The sequence below is a fragment of the Lutjanus erythropterus genome, chromosome 14, assembly GCF_056507025.1.
Source record: "Lutjanus erythropterus isolate fLutEry1 chromosome 14, fLutEry1.hap2, whole genome shotgun sequence".
Lineage (NCBI taxonomy): Eukaryota > Metazoa > Chordata > Actinopteri > Lutjaniformes > Lutjanidae > Lutjanus > Lutjanus erythropterus.
Genome location: NC_139330.1, coordinates 27,462,120 through 27,477,051, shown reverse-complemented (window position 1 = coordinate 27,477,051; position 14,932 = coordinate 27,462,120). Strand labels below are relative to the sequence as shown.

At 41.5% G+C, this 14,932-nt stretch overlaps 2 protein-coding genes across 7 annotated transcripts in view; both read left to right on the top strand.

Moving 5' to 3' along the window:
* Positions 1-3,246, top strand: part of ehbp1 (EH domain binding protein 1) — a 174,772-nt gene extending 171,526 nt beyond the window's left edge. For all 6 annotated transcript variants that reach the window (XM_084735308.1, XM_084735307.1, XM_084735309.1 and 3 more), the window contains 2 exons: positions 1,429-1,543; positions 2,056-3,246. In XM_084735308.1, the coding sequence (XP_084591434.1) occupies positions 1,429-1,543; positions 2,056-2,146 (206 nt within the window). In that variant the 3' untranslated portion in view covers positions 2,147-3,246. The remainder of the gene's footprint in view (positions 1-1,428; positions 1,544-2,055) is intronic.
* Positions 3,247-7,242: 3,996 nt separating this feature from the next.
* On the top strand, positions 7,243-14,690 carry otx1 (orthodenticle homeobox 1). The gene is made up of 4 exons (XM_084735762.1): positions 7,243-7,542; positions 10,267-10,456; positions 11,260-11,411; positions 12,833-14,690. Exons 2-4 carry the CDS (start codon positions 10,360-10,362, stop codon positions 13,580-13,582), a joined length of 999 nt encoding a protein of 332 aa, XP_084591888.1. The 5' UTR covers positions 7,243-7,542; positions 10,267-10,359; the 3' UTR covers positions 13,583-14,690.
* The last annotated feature ends 242 nt before the right edge of the window (positions 14,691-14,932 follow it).

Here is a 14,932-nt window from a genome sequence, read left to right as displayed (position 1 = left end):
GCCTGCCACTGAACCAGATTCTCATCAAATCAGATGAAACAAGACTGTGCTTACATTTTCACAGGCAAAGTTACAGTGAATGGTACATTAAAAAGGAGCAGAAAGTTTTATCTTTTGAACATTTTATTTTTGGTGTTATGTTTTGCGATTATTATGGTGGAAACACTATGGCTCCAAAATCAACAAAATATGAAAATTACTTGTAGAAGCTTTAAGATTTTACTGTATTTTGTTTGCACTAATAAGAATTAAGTTGAATCAAATTTTTTTTTAAAAGAAAACGTATTGTTATAATGACATCATCCTTTAAGCACCCTAGAGTTTGTGGGGTGAGGGAGGAAGGAGTTTCTGCCCCAGTGTTGGGTGAATGTGGAGCCAAGGGCGCCGGGCGGATATTTGAGCCCCAGGGGGAGCGAGTGCTCTCCTGTGGGTATCCCGCCCCCTCCCTTCCAGGAGGAGGCTGAGGGGATTTGGATCGGGGGTCCCACCTGGACCCTGTGGGGCCCTGTGGGGCCCCTTCCTGCAAAGACCCTGGAGAACTGAGAGAGTCAGGGGCTCACCTGTTTGTTTATTTGGCTGAGGTGACTTTTACATGTTAGTATTTATTTAGATTTCAGACTGAAACAGGTTGTTTTTTTTATCTTAAACAAGTGGAAACAAAAAGCATTTCACTCTTTAACCTCAAAATTGAACTTGAAGAGTTTCTTTTTTGGTTGAAATACTAATGAAGTGAACAGCTATGTACACTGTCACTTAATAGTTGAGGAGGCAGGAATTACCTCCAGGAGTCTTTTGATCTTAGAGGTATTTTTTAAACAAAAGATTCAATCAACTGCGTTTTTGAAATTATGATTGTGGCCTTTATTCGTGCAGCGGTTTCCTGTGGGACTGTGATTCTTCACATATCTCTGTGTGCATCATGAGGCTGCAGATTAACATGACAAAGTCATTCAAGTGTGTTTGCTCAGGTCATCACATCGTCACTGTGCACACACACACACAACCCGCCTGGGTTGTGTTTACACATCATATCTATACACTCGTCCAATACATGGAGCTGGTCTGGTGTCCATCTCAACATAGTCCAATAAGGAGATGATGAAACTGTCCGTCATGTTTGAAGCTCTGTAGTCCTGAATGTGAAGGTGAAGTCATGTCCAAACTGAAAAGCCGTTTTTAAAACCAGATTCATTAGACATGTTCAGGAGGAGCATTTCTAGTCCCAAAGGTTACTCTTTGTAAAATGTTTCTTTTACGTTCATGTTGAAATGCGCAGTGATGTTATTCATCAGTTGCAAGTTCCCAGCAGGACAAGAAAATAGAAGTGTTCATCCATGGGACAAAAACATCCCGAGGTCTTTAGATCAGAAAAGCTTGTCCTCAGTGTCTCCTGATCTGAAGCACTTTGTTCCTCTGCTGTTGTTGCAGACTGGCAGAAGACGGAGGCCCAGAAGAGACGAGAGCAGCTGCTGCTGGATGAGCTGGTCATACTGGTCAACAAACGAGACGCGCTGGTCAGGGACCTGGATGCCCAGGAGAAACAGTAAGTTACCCACAATTCTTCCAAAACTAGATACAGAACAAGACACAGTTTAAAAATGTAAAATACACACTTCAAACCCCCACAGTTCTGTTCCTCTCAGTGTGGGAATATCCGACCCTGTTTGGTGACTTTGTGCGAGAGCGTCTGCTGTCTATCTTTACATTCTCAGAGATCCCTCAGAAACCGTAGACGTAGTGAAAACACACTGCTGGTTATGTTGCGTTCCAGCCTGCAGTCGTCCTGCATGCACTGCAGCAGCAGCAGTAGCAGCTGCACACCTGCATGGGCAGGATACCTTCCAGATTGGCGGCACCGCCCGCCAAGAGGGTGCAAGGTGGGTGAAAGGTTAGAGCCCGGCCCCTGGCGCCAGGCCACTCCACGGGCGGCATGGCGACAGTCGCCCGTGGCACAGACTGTGTGTTACCTGTGTATGCGTGTGTGTGTACCCCCACCTCCACTTCTTGCATGCCCTCCCCTGACACATCTGACCTTTTGACCTTTGCCCTCCGCAGGGCCGAGGAGGAGGACGAGCACCTGGAGAGGACGCTGGAGCAGAACAAAGGAAAGATGGCCAAGAAAGAGGAGAAGTGTGTGCTTCAATGATTGTCACTTCAGAAAAACGCAACCAACAAATGTAGCCGATGAAAGAAATGTATCATTATTATTGATATGATTGTTATTATTATTTAATAGTGGCTTTCCTAGACATTTCTATCAGTTACTGGAATCCTGATGTGGTTGTTGTTTTGGTCAAATTAACCGCAGAGACTCGGCCCTGCGATGCCTTTGCACCAACTTTATACTGACTCAAACTGTCCCACTTCTACACAGTGTTTTTTTTTTTTGAATCCTCCTTTGCTTTACCAAGAACGGTACTTGTATGTAATATAAATGTTTAAGACAAGAGACCCTGTCAGACGGTGTGATATTTGCATGTAAAGATGCAGCAGCACAGCCTTCTCTGTCTGAATGTGGAGACCAGTAGGTTTGAGGTACAGCACAACTGGGTTTAATGGGTGGGATTATTCTGTTTTTTGTTTTTTTTTTTGTTTTTTTTTTGCTCTCATCCTGATGAGATGATAATGATGTTTCAGTTGAACTTATAAAAGGAAAAAAAAGTCGTTATAATATCAGTCTTTTCAAGCTACTTCATTACTTGACTGTGTATCTTTTAATTATTTCACTTTAAAGTTTTTACCTGTAAAATATCTTAAAGGGGAAACGCATTACTGTTCATAAATCTTGCATAAATCTTAACTTTCCTATTGCTTTTTTTTATTGTCTTGGCTTGAAAGCAGTTTACCAAAAGAAATATCCTGTTTAAGAAAAAAAAATCTCATGTTGTATATTTTTCATCACTGCTCTGACCAACAGCTTCCAAAATCCTCTTCTTTTTATTGTCAGAATTCATGCAGTCAAAAACAAAAAATATATATATTATTTATTGCCATTTGTCCTTTTAAGCTGCTTGTAAGTGAATCTACCATCACATTTCATTTCATGTGCGTTTTTGCTCAACAACTGTTTGGTTTCTATTTATTGTATTCTGAAGAAGAGAGAAATATGCTTCCACATGCATCACTTAGAGCTCCACATCTGGTGCAGTTGTCCTTTACGTGTTGAACATTTATCTGTTTATTTATTCCAGTGTCATAACCCAAGTCTTCAATAATAAAGTCCTTATGATTTCATACTCCACAGAAGGCAGCGTGTGGCGTCTTTTTAATCATCTGGTAAATAGCTGATATTTTAAAGCTGCACGGATTTAATTTATAGCAAGGTTTTATAATTGTTTCATATTTTAAGGACGAATTTTAAAGGAATCGGTGGCTTCAGAGTCTGTTTTTGTATTTTATACATGCACACACTCTTCAAAAACTTGTCTGAATATTTTACTTTATTTCTCTATTTGTCCATTTTACCTCCGATTCCACTTGATCCAGACATTATTCCTGTTTGTGTGTGTGTGTCTTTCACATAACTAAAAGTTATTGAAATTCATGCACGCCTTTGGCTGCAGCGCTGCACATAAGTGGCCCCTATCACTGCGTTCACCGGCGAGCGCTGCGTTTAGCAATGCTTATTATTCAATTCCCCTGCGACTTGTGCGTGTTTATAAATTAAAATTGGCGTTCTGGTTTTTTGTTTGAGGTCGGTGCTGAGCAGGTTCCTCCGAGGAAGATTAGAGAAATCACGTTGTACCGAGCAGATGTTTTTTTTTTCCCCCTCTCCTCTCTCCTCTCTGGGCCGCTTCTGTGCGCGCTGGAGACGAGGGGGGGCAGAGCTGGAGAGGCTCGATCAGGGAAATAAAACCTGAAAGGTCGGCGAAACTATAGATATTAATTTTCAGATGCTGAAAAAAAAATGTCCGTCTTAAATTTAGCCTCTTTAAACTTTAACTTGAAGTTTTCTAAACGCATCTTGATGCCAAACTAAAACAAAAACAGTGAAAAATGCAATAAAAAAAACTGTGTATCTGTGGTTGAAACCTTCTCTCCATCCCTGCAGGCAGCCTCCCATCCCCGATTAAAGCAGGGAAATAGGTTGTGACAGCAGACGTCCTCCCCGGCCTTTCTGATACTTTCAAATTAATTTGCTGATTCGTTTCTTCTCTGCTTGGGACCGACCGTACGTGCACATTACGCACTGTACGTCCCCCGAGGCGCTTTGTTTTAGTTTGTATTATAGCGCGTTTATCGCGGGGGTCTCTAATCTGCAGAATAAAGCAAAGAGCCAAAGAAGCGGTGAAGGACGTTTTGCTCGGTGCCGTCAGAGGGCTGCATGTGGCTGTGTGAGAGTGTGTGTATGAGTGTGTGTGTCTTTTAAAAATTATTCACACCACCTGTCACTTCTACTTGGACATAAACTTGTTATATAAATTGTTTAAATATGTTCTGTTTTCTTTTAAAAGCTGGTTACTTTTCTTCTGACAGAAATGTTCGTGCGTAAAACTCAACTTTACGCATGAATTTGACTAAAAGTTTTCATGTTTCTTCCTCTTAGTGGAAGTTTAAAATTCACTTTAGATATTTTTCTCATTAAATTAGTGAAACTCATTTAAAGGCTGAAGGGAAAAAATCATTTCAGGTGATAAAGTTAATATTATAAGATTTTTCCTGCATGTTTTTTCGACTTATGAAAGAATAAAATGACAGAAACTGTCTCGTCTTACCTCTGCAGCACCGCTCTTGTTTCTTAAATGTTCCTGATGAAGGTGGAGGAGTTGAAAACATTTGGAGTCATTTTCCTATTTTCTGAGAATAAGAGTGACGCGCTGCGTAAAAAGCGGCGGTGGCTCGGTGCTGCTGTGCAGCTGAGGATCCTTCAGCTGAATGGATTATCTCCTGAGCTTTGATGTCTCCTGGCCTCACCTCACAGGTGCTGCTGAGCGCCGCTCGGCCCTCTGCATTACTTCCCTTTTCCCCGCCGCCGTCCAAAAAACCCCGCACCTGAGGGAGCCCGGGTCTCTGCGTGCAGCGCCGGGGCTCCTACAGCACTGTGTTTTATGCATCATCGTTTTAATAAGCACCGACAACATCCCCGCAGATCCCCGCTTCCAATCCTGCCGGCTGAAGGGACAAAACTTTTCCCCCTCCTCTCCTCGCCGCCTAATCCCAGGCTTTACCAGCTCAGCATTAAGAAAATTCAACTGCAATTTGGGATTAGACAAAATACTCTTATTACAAAAGGTTGGTGCAACTTGATAACTTGATACTTGTTCAGGGGTTTATCTCGGGGTCTTACTCACATCGAGAGAGGAGGAAAAAAAACAAGAAATGTAGGGGAAATGTCAGAATAACCCGATTCTTTTGTGTTGTGAGGGCCATATTTGTTGAATGGCCTTTTTGCATAATTTAACGCAGCCTGTGTGTGTGTTTGTGTGTGTGTGCAGAGGAGAGGAGGGGTGATGGTATTTCGGTCAGACCCTCCACGGGCCCTCTGACTGCTCGGACTTCAGATGTGGTGGAAATAAAAAGGTGCGTAAAAGTGTTTGACCTCCAGTCAGCGGCCAGGGAACACAAACCCAAAGGTAAAGCATCACTTTAGGACTCACACACCTCCCTGCATTCACTGATCACATTCACTGTCACCATCAGTCTCATTTTTCTATGTTTGATTGTGGCCTCTGTGCGTAAAAACATGGGTAGATTCATTCCTGTATATTATGGTCCGTTCAGGTGCCCTTATCCTCCCGTGTGTAATAGGCAGCATCACTACAGGCCTCCACACACAACCTCCAACATCACTTTGTTCCTTTTCTTTGCTTCGCCGACTATTGATGTCTAAGTTTCTCTGTCAAAGTGCTCTCGTGGATGACTTTTAAGTCCCATCGGCCTCCACTTTGATACTCCCCCTCCTCACACACACACACACACGTAAAAATGTAATTTCCATCCCTGCTGCAGCCTCTCTGTCTGAACATTAGCTCGCTTTCAGCTCAGGCCTCATTTACAGAAGTTTTCGCAGAGATCCACAAAGGATATCCGAGCCGACCCTCACTGACACACAGGCCAGAAAAAAGAAAAGAAGATGCAGTTTGTTTAGTGTGTGTGATGAGTTAAAAACACATTAAAAACATCGACATAAATAAAAGTGCAGGATTTGATTCAGTGACCGCAGCTTCTGCTGCTGATGATTTTTCTTCTTCTTCTTCTGTGGATTCTTCTTTTTTCCTCCGCAGTGAGTTTGAGGTCTATCCCTATTAAACTTTACGTCAACCATCCTCAAATGTAATTCTAAATGGGGATTAGACCTCATTAATATTCATGAGACTGGTGTGTGTGTGTGTGTGTGTGTGTGTGTGTGTGTGTGTGTGTGTGTGTGTGTGTGTGTGTGTGTGTGTGTGTGTGGAGAGGTAGAGGAGGGGGGTGTATCACAATAAAATCAAAATGGATGAATTTAACTTCTTTCCTCCTTTTTCTATTTCTCACGTTCACTTTTTTTTGGAACGACAAGTGTGATCAGAGGAATTAACAGCGATTATAAGAGTATTAATAATTAAAAAGCTGGCGAGGCGGCCTTTCAGGAAATGTTGTGTTGTGGTTTTGTTAAACTAAAATGCATCTTTCTGTCAAACCAAACATCCTCTGTCACATTTTAAGCCTCAAAAGAACCATTTACTACATTTATTTATTTTGCAACATTTAAAATCATGTTTTTGATTTAATTTAACAACTGATAGGATGTTTTTGAAAAAATAAGACGTCACTTCAAGGTGCCGTGAAATTGAAGGAAGCAAAAAAACTGGCCAATTTCTTGGAAAAAAATAAGTTTAAGATGCAGAAAAGTCCGCAGATTTGAGTTAATGGCAGGTTGGTCGCTCCAAAGATGCTTCCAGCACTTCTCCCTCTTCTTCTCGTTAACTGCAAATAATAGATATTAAAAATAACAAACTCTTCCTACAAAATGTGAACATGTTTTAAATTCTTCTGTGCTCTTCCTCTTGTAGGCCTGTGAAACATTCCCATCTTTTTAAAACCTCTCTTTTGCTTCGTCCGGTCTCGGGACCGGGACCGAGAGGAGGAGGGGGGGAGAAGGGAGGGAGGTGGAGGGGGTGGGAGTGGGCTCTCCCAGCAGCCTCTGCGCGCTCATAGGCCACCCTCGCCGTCCGTCAGCCCGGGGACGCGCGCCGATTGGCTGCGGGAGGCGGATCCGCAGGTGTCCTCCGCTCATAGAGGCGCAGGGCGGAGAGAAGGTGATCAATCTCCATCCGTCTCCATTAGAAATCACCTTAACACTCTGACAGACAACGACAAGCCCCCTGAAAGCAAATGAGTTTGATTTATTTGGCTGTAAAAACACGCGGAACCGCACCGAGGACGCGGTGACGCCCGTGCGCTGCTAAACTGCGTGTTTGTGCGTGATGCTGCTCGGTTTGCACTCTGTTGTTTGTGTTTGAGTTTGGTGCCCTGCAGACTTCCTACTTCTGGATAATTTTACTGCTGCTGCTCGCTTCTTGTGGCCCGAGAGCTTCGGGAGAAGGGAAGGAGAAAAACAAGGTAATGTCTCCTCTGTTTTCTCACTAATTTCATGCAGGCTCCTTGTGGGATTCTTCTAGTTTGTGCGCAGTTTTACTCCAAAACTCCGCATCATGAACATAAACAGATAAAGTGTAAAAGCGGCAGAAAACTCTGTTTTAAAAAACGCATTTCACATTAAACTGTGACGTGCCTGTGCCTGATTTCAATTTGCACCGCTGCACGTTTTGTGTGAGTCTTTTTGCGGATATATCAATTAATCCGCACCGTGGAGGACTCAGACTTGAACTGGATAAATTGAGTCAACTTCCTCCGGAGTAGATAATTTTCATATTTCTATTCCAATTCACTCCTGTGCGTTTTTTAGAGAGAGCAATTGGCCATTAAAACGTTTGAACCACTTAGTAGATAATTGGAGAGGCGTGTTTTGGTTTTTGTTAATTTATTTTGCTGATAAGAGCCCTTCTGAAACGCTCTCTCCCCGGAGGTCTAATCTAAATTCTAATTGAGTTCATTTGCACCGAGATCTCGCCTTTTCACTCCGGCCTGGCAGGGCTGGAAGTGCGGTTTAAAAAAGCCGCTGGAATACACGTTTGGTTAGTTCAGGTTTGGTTTGGTCAGTTAGGAGCTCATTGTTAAAATAATCTCCCCCTTCAGAGACACTAATTTAATTCACACGCTTCACACCTCCAGGTGTAGTTTTCTTGGTTTAGATAATTCCTCACCGTGGAGGAGAAATCAAACTTTATGTTTACAAAAAATAGTTTTTAAGTTTTCAAAGCTCCATCTGGATTATTAGTTTTCTGGACGTAAATGCAGGTTAATTCTGAGAAAAATAATTAAAGTGTTGATTGAGATTAGATTTTATTCTCTCCAGATATGACTTTTCCCCACAAATTTAACCTTTAATTCAGTCTTTACTGAGAGAAACAAACCAAAAAATCAGCCTATATGATATTAAGATATTTTAACAGTGTGTTAAAACAATGGAATGCATGCATGAAAAACATAACTAAATATAATAAATGACCATTTTCATTATTTGTCTTTTATTCTAGAAATCAAGAAGTGAAGGGAAAAAAATATTTTTTTTTCCAGTGAAGTTTGGTTCTTGTCTTCCTGAGTGTTAAAATAAAGAAGACTGGTAATTTCTTCAAAATAACAGACCAAAGTTAATTTATCCTAAAAAGGTGTAGAGTTGACTCATCAGATCTTTCTGTAAGTAGAATAATAAGAACCGAGTTCCAGGCAAAATGGTTTATTTAGTGGACTTTTATTTTTTCTCTTGAGGATTCAGTTGATTTGAGCCGAGGAGCCACAGGAGGCTCGTTGTTGGTCAAAATACACACAAAGTTTGACGACCCGAAACAAACAGAATGAGCGAGTTACAGAAAGACTTCAGACAAGCACAGCTGTGATTTTTATAGATTATCAAACCACATCCATAATCCAGCTTTGTACGTGTGTGTGAGTGTGTGTGCAGGCAGGCCTCCACATACACACACACACACCAAAAACACACCACACACTCACACACACGTTTCAACTTATTTATTTTTTCTTACCACGAAATAAATTCAACACAATTGCAGGAAAACAAGGGACAGAACAATAAAAATACATAATTTTTCAATTGAAAAATGTAAACTTGAGATGTTTTTATCCATTTAAACTCCTGTTTTTTTTTTCTTTGAGAGTGAATTGAAGTTTAGGGGAAAAGAGGCTAAATAATCTCACAATGCCACACTAAATATGGCCGTTGCATTACATAATAGCAGTCAGCAGATTATTTTGACTGGATTATTAATTATAGTTTGAGAAAAGAGCATGTAGGTCGAAGTTTTTCTGATGTAAAAATAGTGGGTTTTTTTCAATTGCAATAATGCAATAAAGTGCGTAAATGTTTTCACGCACTTTATTGCATTGGAAAATTTCTGTTTTATTATGAACACAATAAATATTCTATATAGGCAGGAGGTGATGTACTGGTCACTTAAAAACATAAATGTGTAGATAAACATCCAATGTGCGTACAGACAAACAGTTATGGAAACAGATATTTCCAGAAAAGCAATCATTTATCTCCTAAAACGATTTTATGGAGATCTGTCAGCTTGAAATAAAAATCTTTGGATGAAAAGCTGTGTAACGTCAGTTTGCGGAGGGTTTACTTTATTGCTCCGCTGGGTCTGTGAGCTGAGCGCTTTTTAGCAGCCGTTTGACCCCAGTTATCCTCTCCCCAAAAATCCAATATTCCTGAAGGGATTTAATGTGTGTCCCTGCTTCTAAATCATACGTTTATTGTACATTAATTCAAGGCTTTACATCCTATAGACACTAAATAATTACAACATCATTTGTTGAGAACTTATTTGGGCTAATGACATGTCTTTATTTCTTTTTCTGCAGTTTTAATAAATAAGCAGAACTTGGCTGGGAAGCGAGATTTCCATTAATTTAATATAAAGAAATTAAAATGAAACAAACGCTCATTTGTAATTAGTGTTGTCATAAAAGTAATAGCCTACATTTAGGCTTTTTTCACAAATGTTTGACAAAGTAGACTATTTCCTAAATATTCCCTGGTGTAGGCCACTTTCAGATGAGAATACTTTCTCTTCTAAAACGCACAAAACCTTTTGCAACGACGAGAGCGGCTGACTTTTTGCGATGAAAGCTCGCTTTGATTTTCTTTTTCTGAAAATGTTTCTAATATTTTCTTCTCCGTCCCGTGTGCGCGCGCAGTGACTTGGATCGGCCCCCTGTCCCGTCAAGCTGCAGCATCGGGGGAAACCGAACCACTGGCCTGAGCTGGGTGGAGCAGTGACCGCCTGTAGCATGATGTCCTACCTCAAACAGCCCCCCTACGGCGTCAACGGCCTGGGGCTCAGCGGCGCTGCCATGGACCTGCTGCACCCTTCAGTGGGCTACCCAGGTACGAGCCCGACACACACACACACACACACACACACACACACATACACAAACACAAGCACAACTTTTCCAAGATGAATGCATCAGGGCAGATCCAGTCACAATGAGCAAAAATACCCCCAACATTACATAATAATAATAATAATGATGATAATAATAATAATAATAATAATAATAATAATAATAATAATATAATTATAATAGTTTTACAAAGAGAGAGAGTTTTACAAAATTTACAACAGGACAATTTACAGAGCAAGATAAAATCCTGTTTTTTTGTTCGTTTTTAATTTTTGTTTTTAAGCAGTGTGACCAGTTAAAGTATGATGTATATGTACCATGAAGTGGTACGGAAGATAATTTAACTGTCTGTCAGCAAGCTTAAGTCCAGTTTTGTTTTTGTTTTGTTTTTTGTTCGTTTTGTTTTTGTTTTGTTTTTCGTTAAATTAAAAACTCATTCAACAGGCCTCTCTTTATCGATATAAATATAAAAGGATAAAGTTTTCCTTATTTCTCCACGTTTTGAAGTTAGGTGAGTGCAACAGTTGTTTATGCTAAAATAAAGTATTGTTTTATTGCTTGTAAATAGCCTACTCTATTACAAAAAATAATAACAATAAAAAAAAATAGAAACGGGTTTTCACATAACTTTCAACAACAGTTAAAATGTAGACATGATGCTGAAGTCGTGTGAAGCGACTCAGTGAAAACCACGACTGTATTATAAAGACATTATTATTATTACTTCATACGTTAATGCAGTTTTTTATTAAGGGCTCTCCGGTGTTTTCTTCTTCTGTGCAGCGACTCCCCGGAAGCAGCGGCGGGAGCGGACAACCTTCACCCGCTCTCAGCTCGACGTCCTGGAGGCTCTGTTCGCCAAAACCCGGTACCCGGATATCTTCATGCGGGAGGAGGTCGCACTGAAAATCAACCTGCCGGAGTCCAGAGTCCAGGTGACAAACCAAACATTTTACTCACCTCTGTGTGTTCAGCACCACTGTGGAAACGTCCCAAAACACACACACACACACACACACACACACACACACACACACACCTGGGCTGACGTTTAACTTTGGATAGACACGAACTAAAGACGATGAATTATGCTGTCAGTTAATATTAAACACGTGTTAACATTCAGCCAACATGCAGTCGCTTTCAAAACGATTTCACCTGCTCGATTTAGTCTCGCCGTTTGTTAATAAATCACTAAAAACTTAACATGAGATCTTTTGTTAAAGTTACTTTATTACTTATTTATTTCAAATATGGGCTAGTTGAGTTATTTCTGTGCTTTGTCAGTCTTTGAGGGCAAAAATTAATTTTTAAAACTTTTAAAACATGACGTTATTTTGACGTCCAATTATGTCCGCAAATGTGATTAGGTTTAATATTTGTGTAGAATTTTTACCCTTAAATATTACTAAAAAAAAAACAAAAAAAAAAAACACTTTCTCATGTAATGCAAGAGATGGGAGCTCAGTGACTTCAGTGGCCCTTTAAAGCCCCTTTAAACAGGATGATAACCATTGTAAAATTTTGATTGAAATTGATCGATAATGGTGAGATCATGACTGGAATTTAAAAAATACATATGAATATATGTCATTTTAATTTGTTACTAGCATTAAAAGTGGGCGGGGATAGCTGAATGTTGATGGTTGCGTTCGAGTGCTGTGGTTATTCGTATAATCTCCACTTTCTTACCTGGGTTTGCTGGTTTAGGTCACTTCACAGGTCAATCTGGCCTTCTTCACTGGTTCACCACTTTATTTCACACAGGGATCAAACAGACAAAACAATATATACATATTTATGTAAACAAAACTACATTTCCGATGTTTTCCAGCTGAATCAGTTGTTTATTTCATTATTATTTGATGTAATCTAACTGCAGGTTGTGTAATTTGAGCTGTAATATGGGATCTACGATGAAGAGGCCTGGAGTACGCCAGCAAATACTCCACATGCAACTAGCTGGTGTACTAGGATGTTGAACAAATGCTACTCTTGAAAGGCATTAGGGGAAAACCAAGGCAGGCCTCTCTCACACAATTTGAGTTATTCTCAGAATGTGTGTGTGAAACAAAATGCTCTACATGATCCTACCCTCTCGGTGCTCTAGAGTTACCCTACTGTGTGGTGAAACCCAATAGCCTGTTATCTTAGAGCCGTCTACAAGGTATGAAATTAGACCCCTGGCTGGTCCGAGCCAAGGGGCCGGGGTGGAAATGAACCTTGATAGCTAATAACCCCCAATTTTCCTCCATAATGTACTCCCAGCGTGGCCTGGCAGTACCTTTTTTGTCTGAAATGCTGAGGTTGTTTGTGTGCACGGTTGCTAACTCCTGGCTGGTGTTCTCGGTTGTAGGTGTGGTTCAAGAACCGGAGGGCCAAGTGTCGCCAGCAGCAGCAGAGCGGCAGCAGTGCCAAAGCCAGGCCGCCCAAGAAGAAGTCTTCTCCGGCCCGGGAGAGCACCGGCTCCGAGAGCAGCGGCCAATTCACGCCACCTGCCGTTTCCAGCACGGGCTCCTCCTCATCTTCATCCTCCTCCACCAATCACACAGGGCCGGCGGCGCTCAGCAGCACCTCTACCTCCATCAGCACCGTCTCCTCCATCTGGAGCCCGGCTATCTCCCCCGGAAACGCTCCCGCACCCGCCGTGGCCCCTCTCCCCGAGCCCGGACCCCCTTCCAATGCCTCATGTATGCAGCGTTCAATGTCAGGCTCTGCCGCCGCCGCCACCTCCTACCCCATGTCTTACAACCAGACGCCGGGCTACGGCCAGGGTTACCCCGCTCCGTCCAGCTCTTACTTCAGCGGCGTGGACTGCGGCTCCTACCTGGCCCCCATGCACTCCCACCACCACCCCCATCAGCTCAGCCCTATGACAGCGTCCTCCATGTCAGGGCACCCACACCACCACATCAGCCAGTCATCAGGCCACCACCACCATCACCACCACCACCAGGCCTACGGCGGCTCCAGCCTGGCCTTCAACTCGTCCGACTGCCTGGATTACAAAGAGCAGACTGCAGCCTCCTCGTGGAAGCTCAACTTTAACACCACAGACTGCTTGGACTACAAAGACCAGGCCTCCTGGAGGTTCCAAGTCTTGTGATCAGGCTTTTTTCCCCCCCTTCTTCCCTCCCTGCTCGTCTGCTCTTTTATTTTCCAGATTAGCATATTGCTTGTTTTTAAAGACAAAAAGAGTTTATGAACCATAAGGTAACAAGATAGCAGCAGGAATGCTCAGCAATCGGACTTTGTTTTTCCTCCCTCTCGTCCTCTTTTAAAAAGTAAAAATTGAAAAAAAGAAGAGAAACAATCCCTTGAGTCCTGTGAAGAGAAAACATCAGGAGCAGTTTCCTGACGACAAAGAGTGGGTTTTTAAGACGCCCCTTCCCTCTTCTTGGATGACCTTAAGAAAACCAAACTGTTTTTCAGAATGACAACAACAACAACAACAAAAAAAAAGTCATTTCAACCAAACTCCTTTGACCACCAGCTCTCTGGCTCTCTGGATGGGAGGAATATTTTCCCCTCTGGTGCACCGACAGGAACTGCCTGCTGCAGTGCCCCCTCTTTACCTCCAACCCAATCAAATCCTGTATAGTTTTTATTTCTGAAATTTGTTATTTTAGGATGACAGAGATTTTTAGTCAGCTACATCAAGGAGCTGAAATATGTAAATATGTATTTGGGTCAGTTACAGTGACCATGTTTAGTTGGTGTTTTTTCCGAATTTGAAATTGTTTATTACCACTTTGGGAGAAAAAAAAGAAAAAAAACCTGTATGTAAATCTTTCCAAATATTCCAAAGAGAACAAATTGGCCATAAGGTTCAGCTTTTATATACATTGTTTTACTCAGAAAAAAAAAAATGTTTTGGCAATTTGAAATGTCTCGGAAAACTCTAAATCTAAAGTATAGATGCAGAACTATTCTGGGCATTTGTCCAGGTGATAGTTTGTTTTCCGGATATTATTATTCTAGCCTCTACATTTTCAAAGCAGACCTCCTCTCTTGGGCATTGTGGTGATATTGGACATGTTTGAACCGCAGCACTTGGCTTGATATTGGAGTCAGAGCATTTTTATTATAATTTTTTTTTTTGGAGAGGAAAATGTGGATTTATAGCTCCAAAAATGACAGTGAGATGTTGAATGTATCTTTAAGGCGACCACCCTTACATACATGTTCATCCAATAAAGATCCGTTAAGTCATATTTTATTTTCTACAGTGGACTCTGTCTCAGTTTGATTCCCAACAGGGAGTCAAGTTTTTCTCTTTAGATGCATGTACACCAGCAAATTACAAACTCCAGATTCTTGTTTTCTCTCATTTGAATTAGTCATACTTTTATTCAAAAGCTTGTTGATTTTGTTTATTCCTAATTATAACGGGGTAAATGCAAATTACTCCATAATTAATACAAGGCGTGAACGCGTGTAGGCCCACATTTCCATT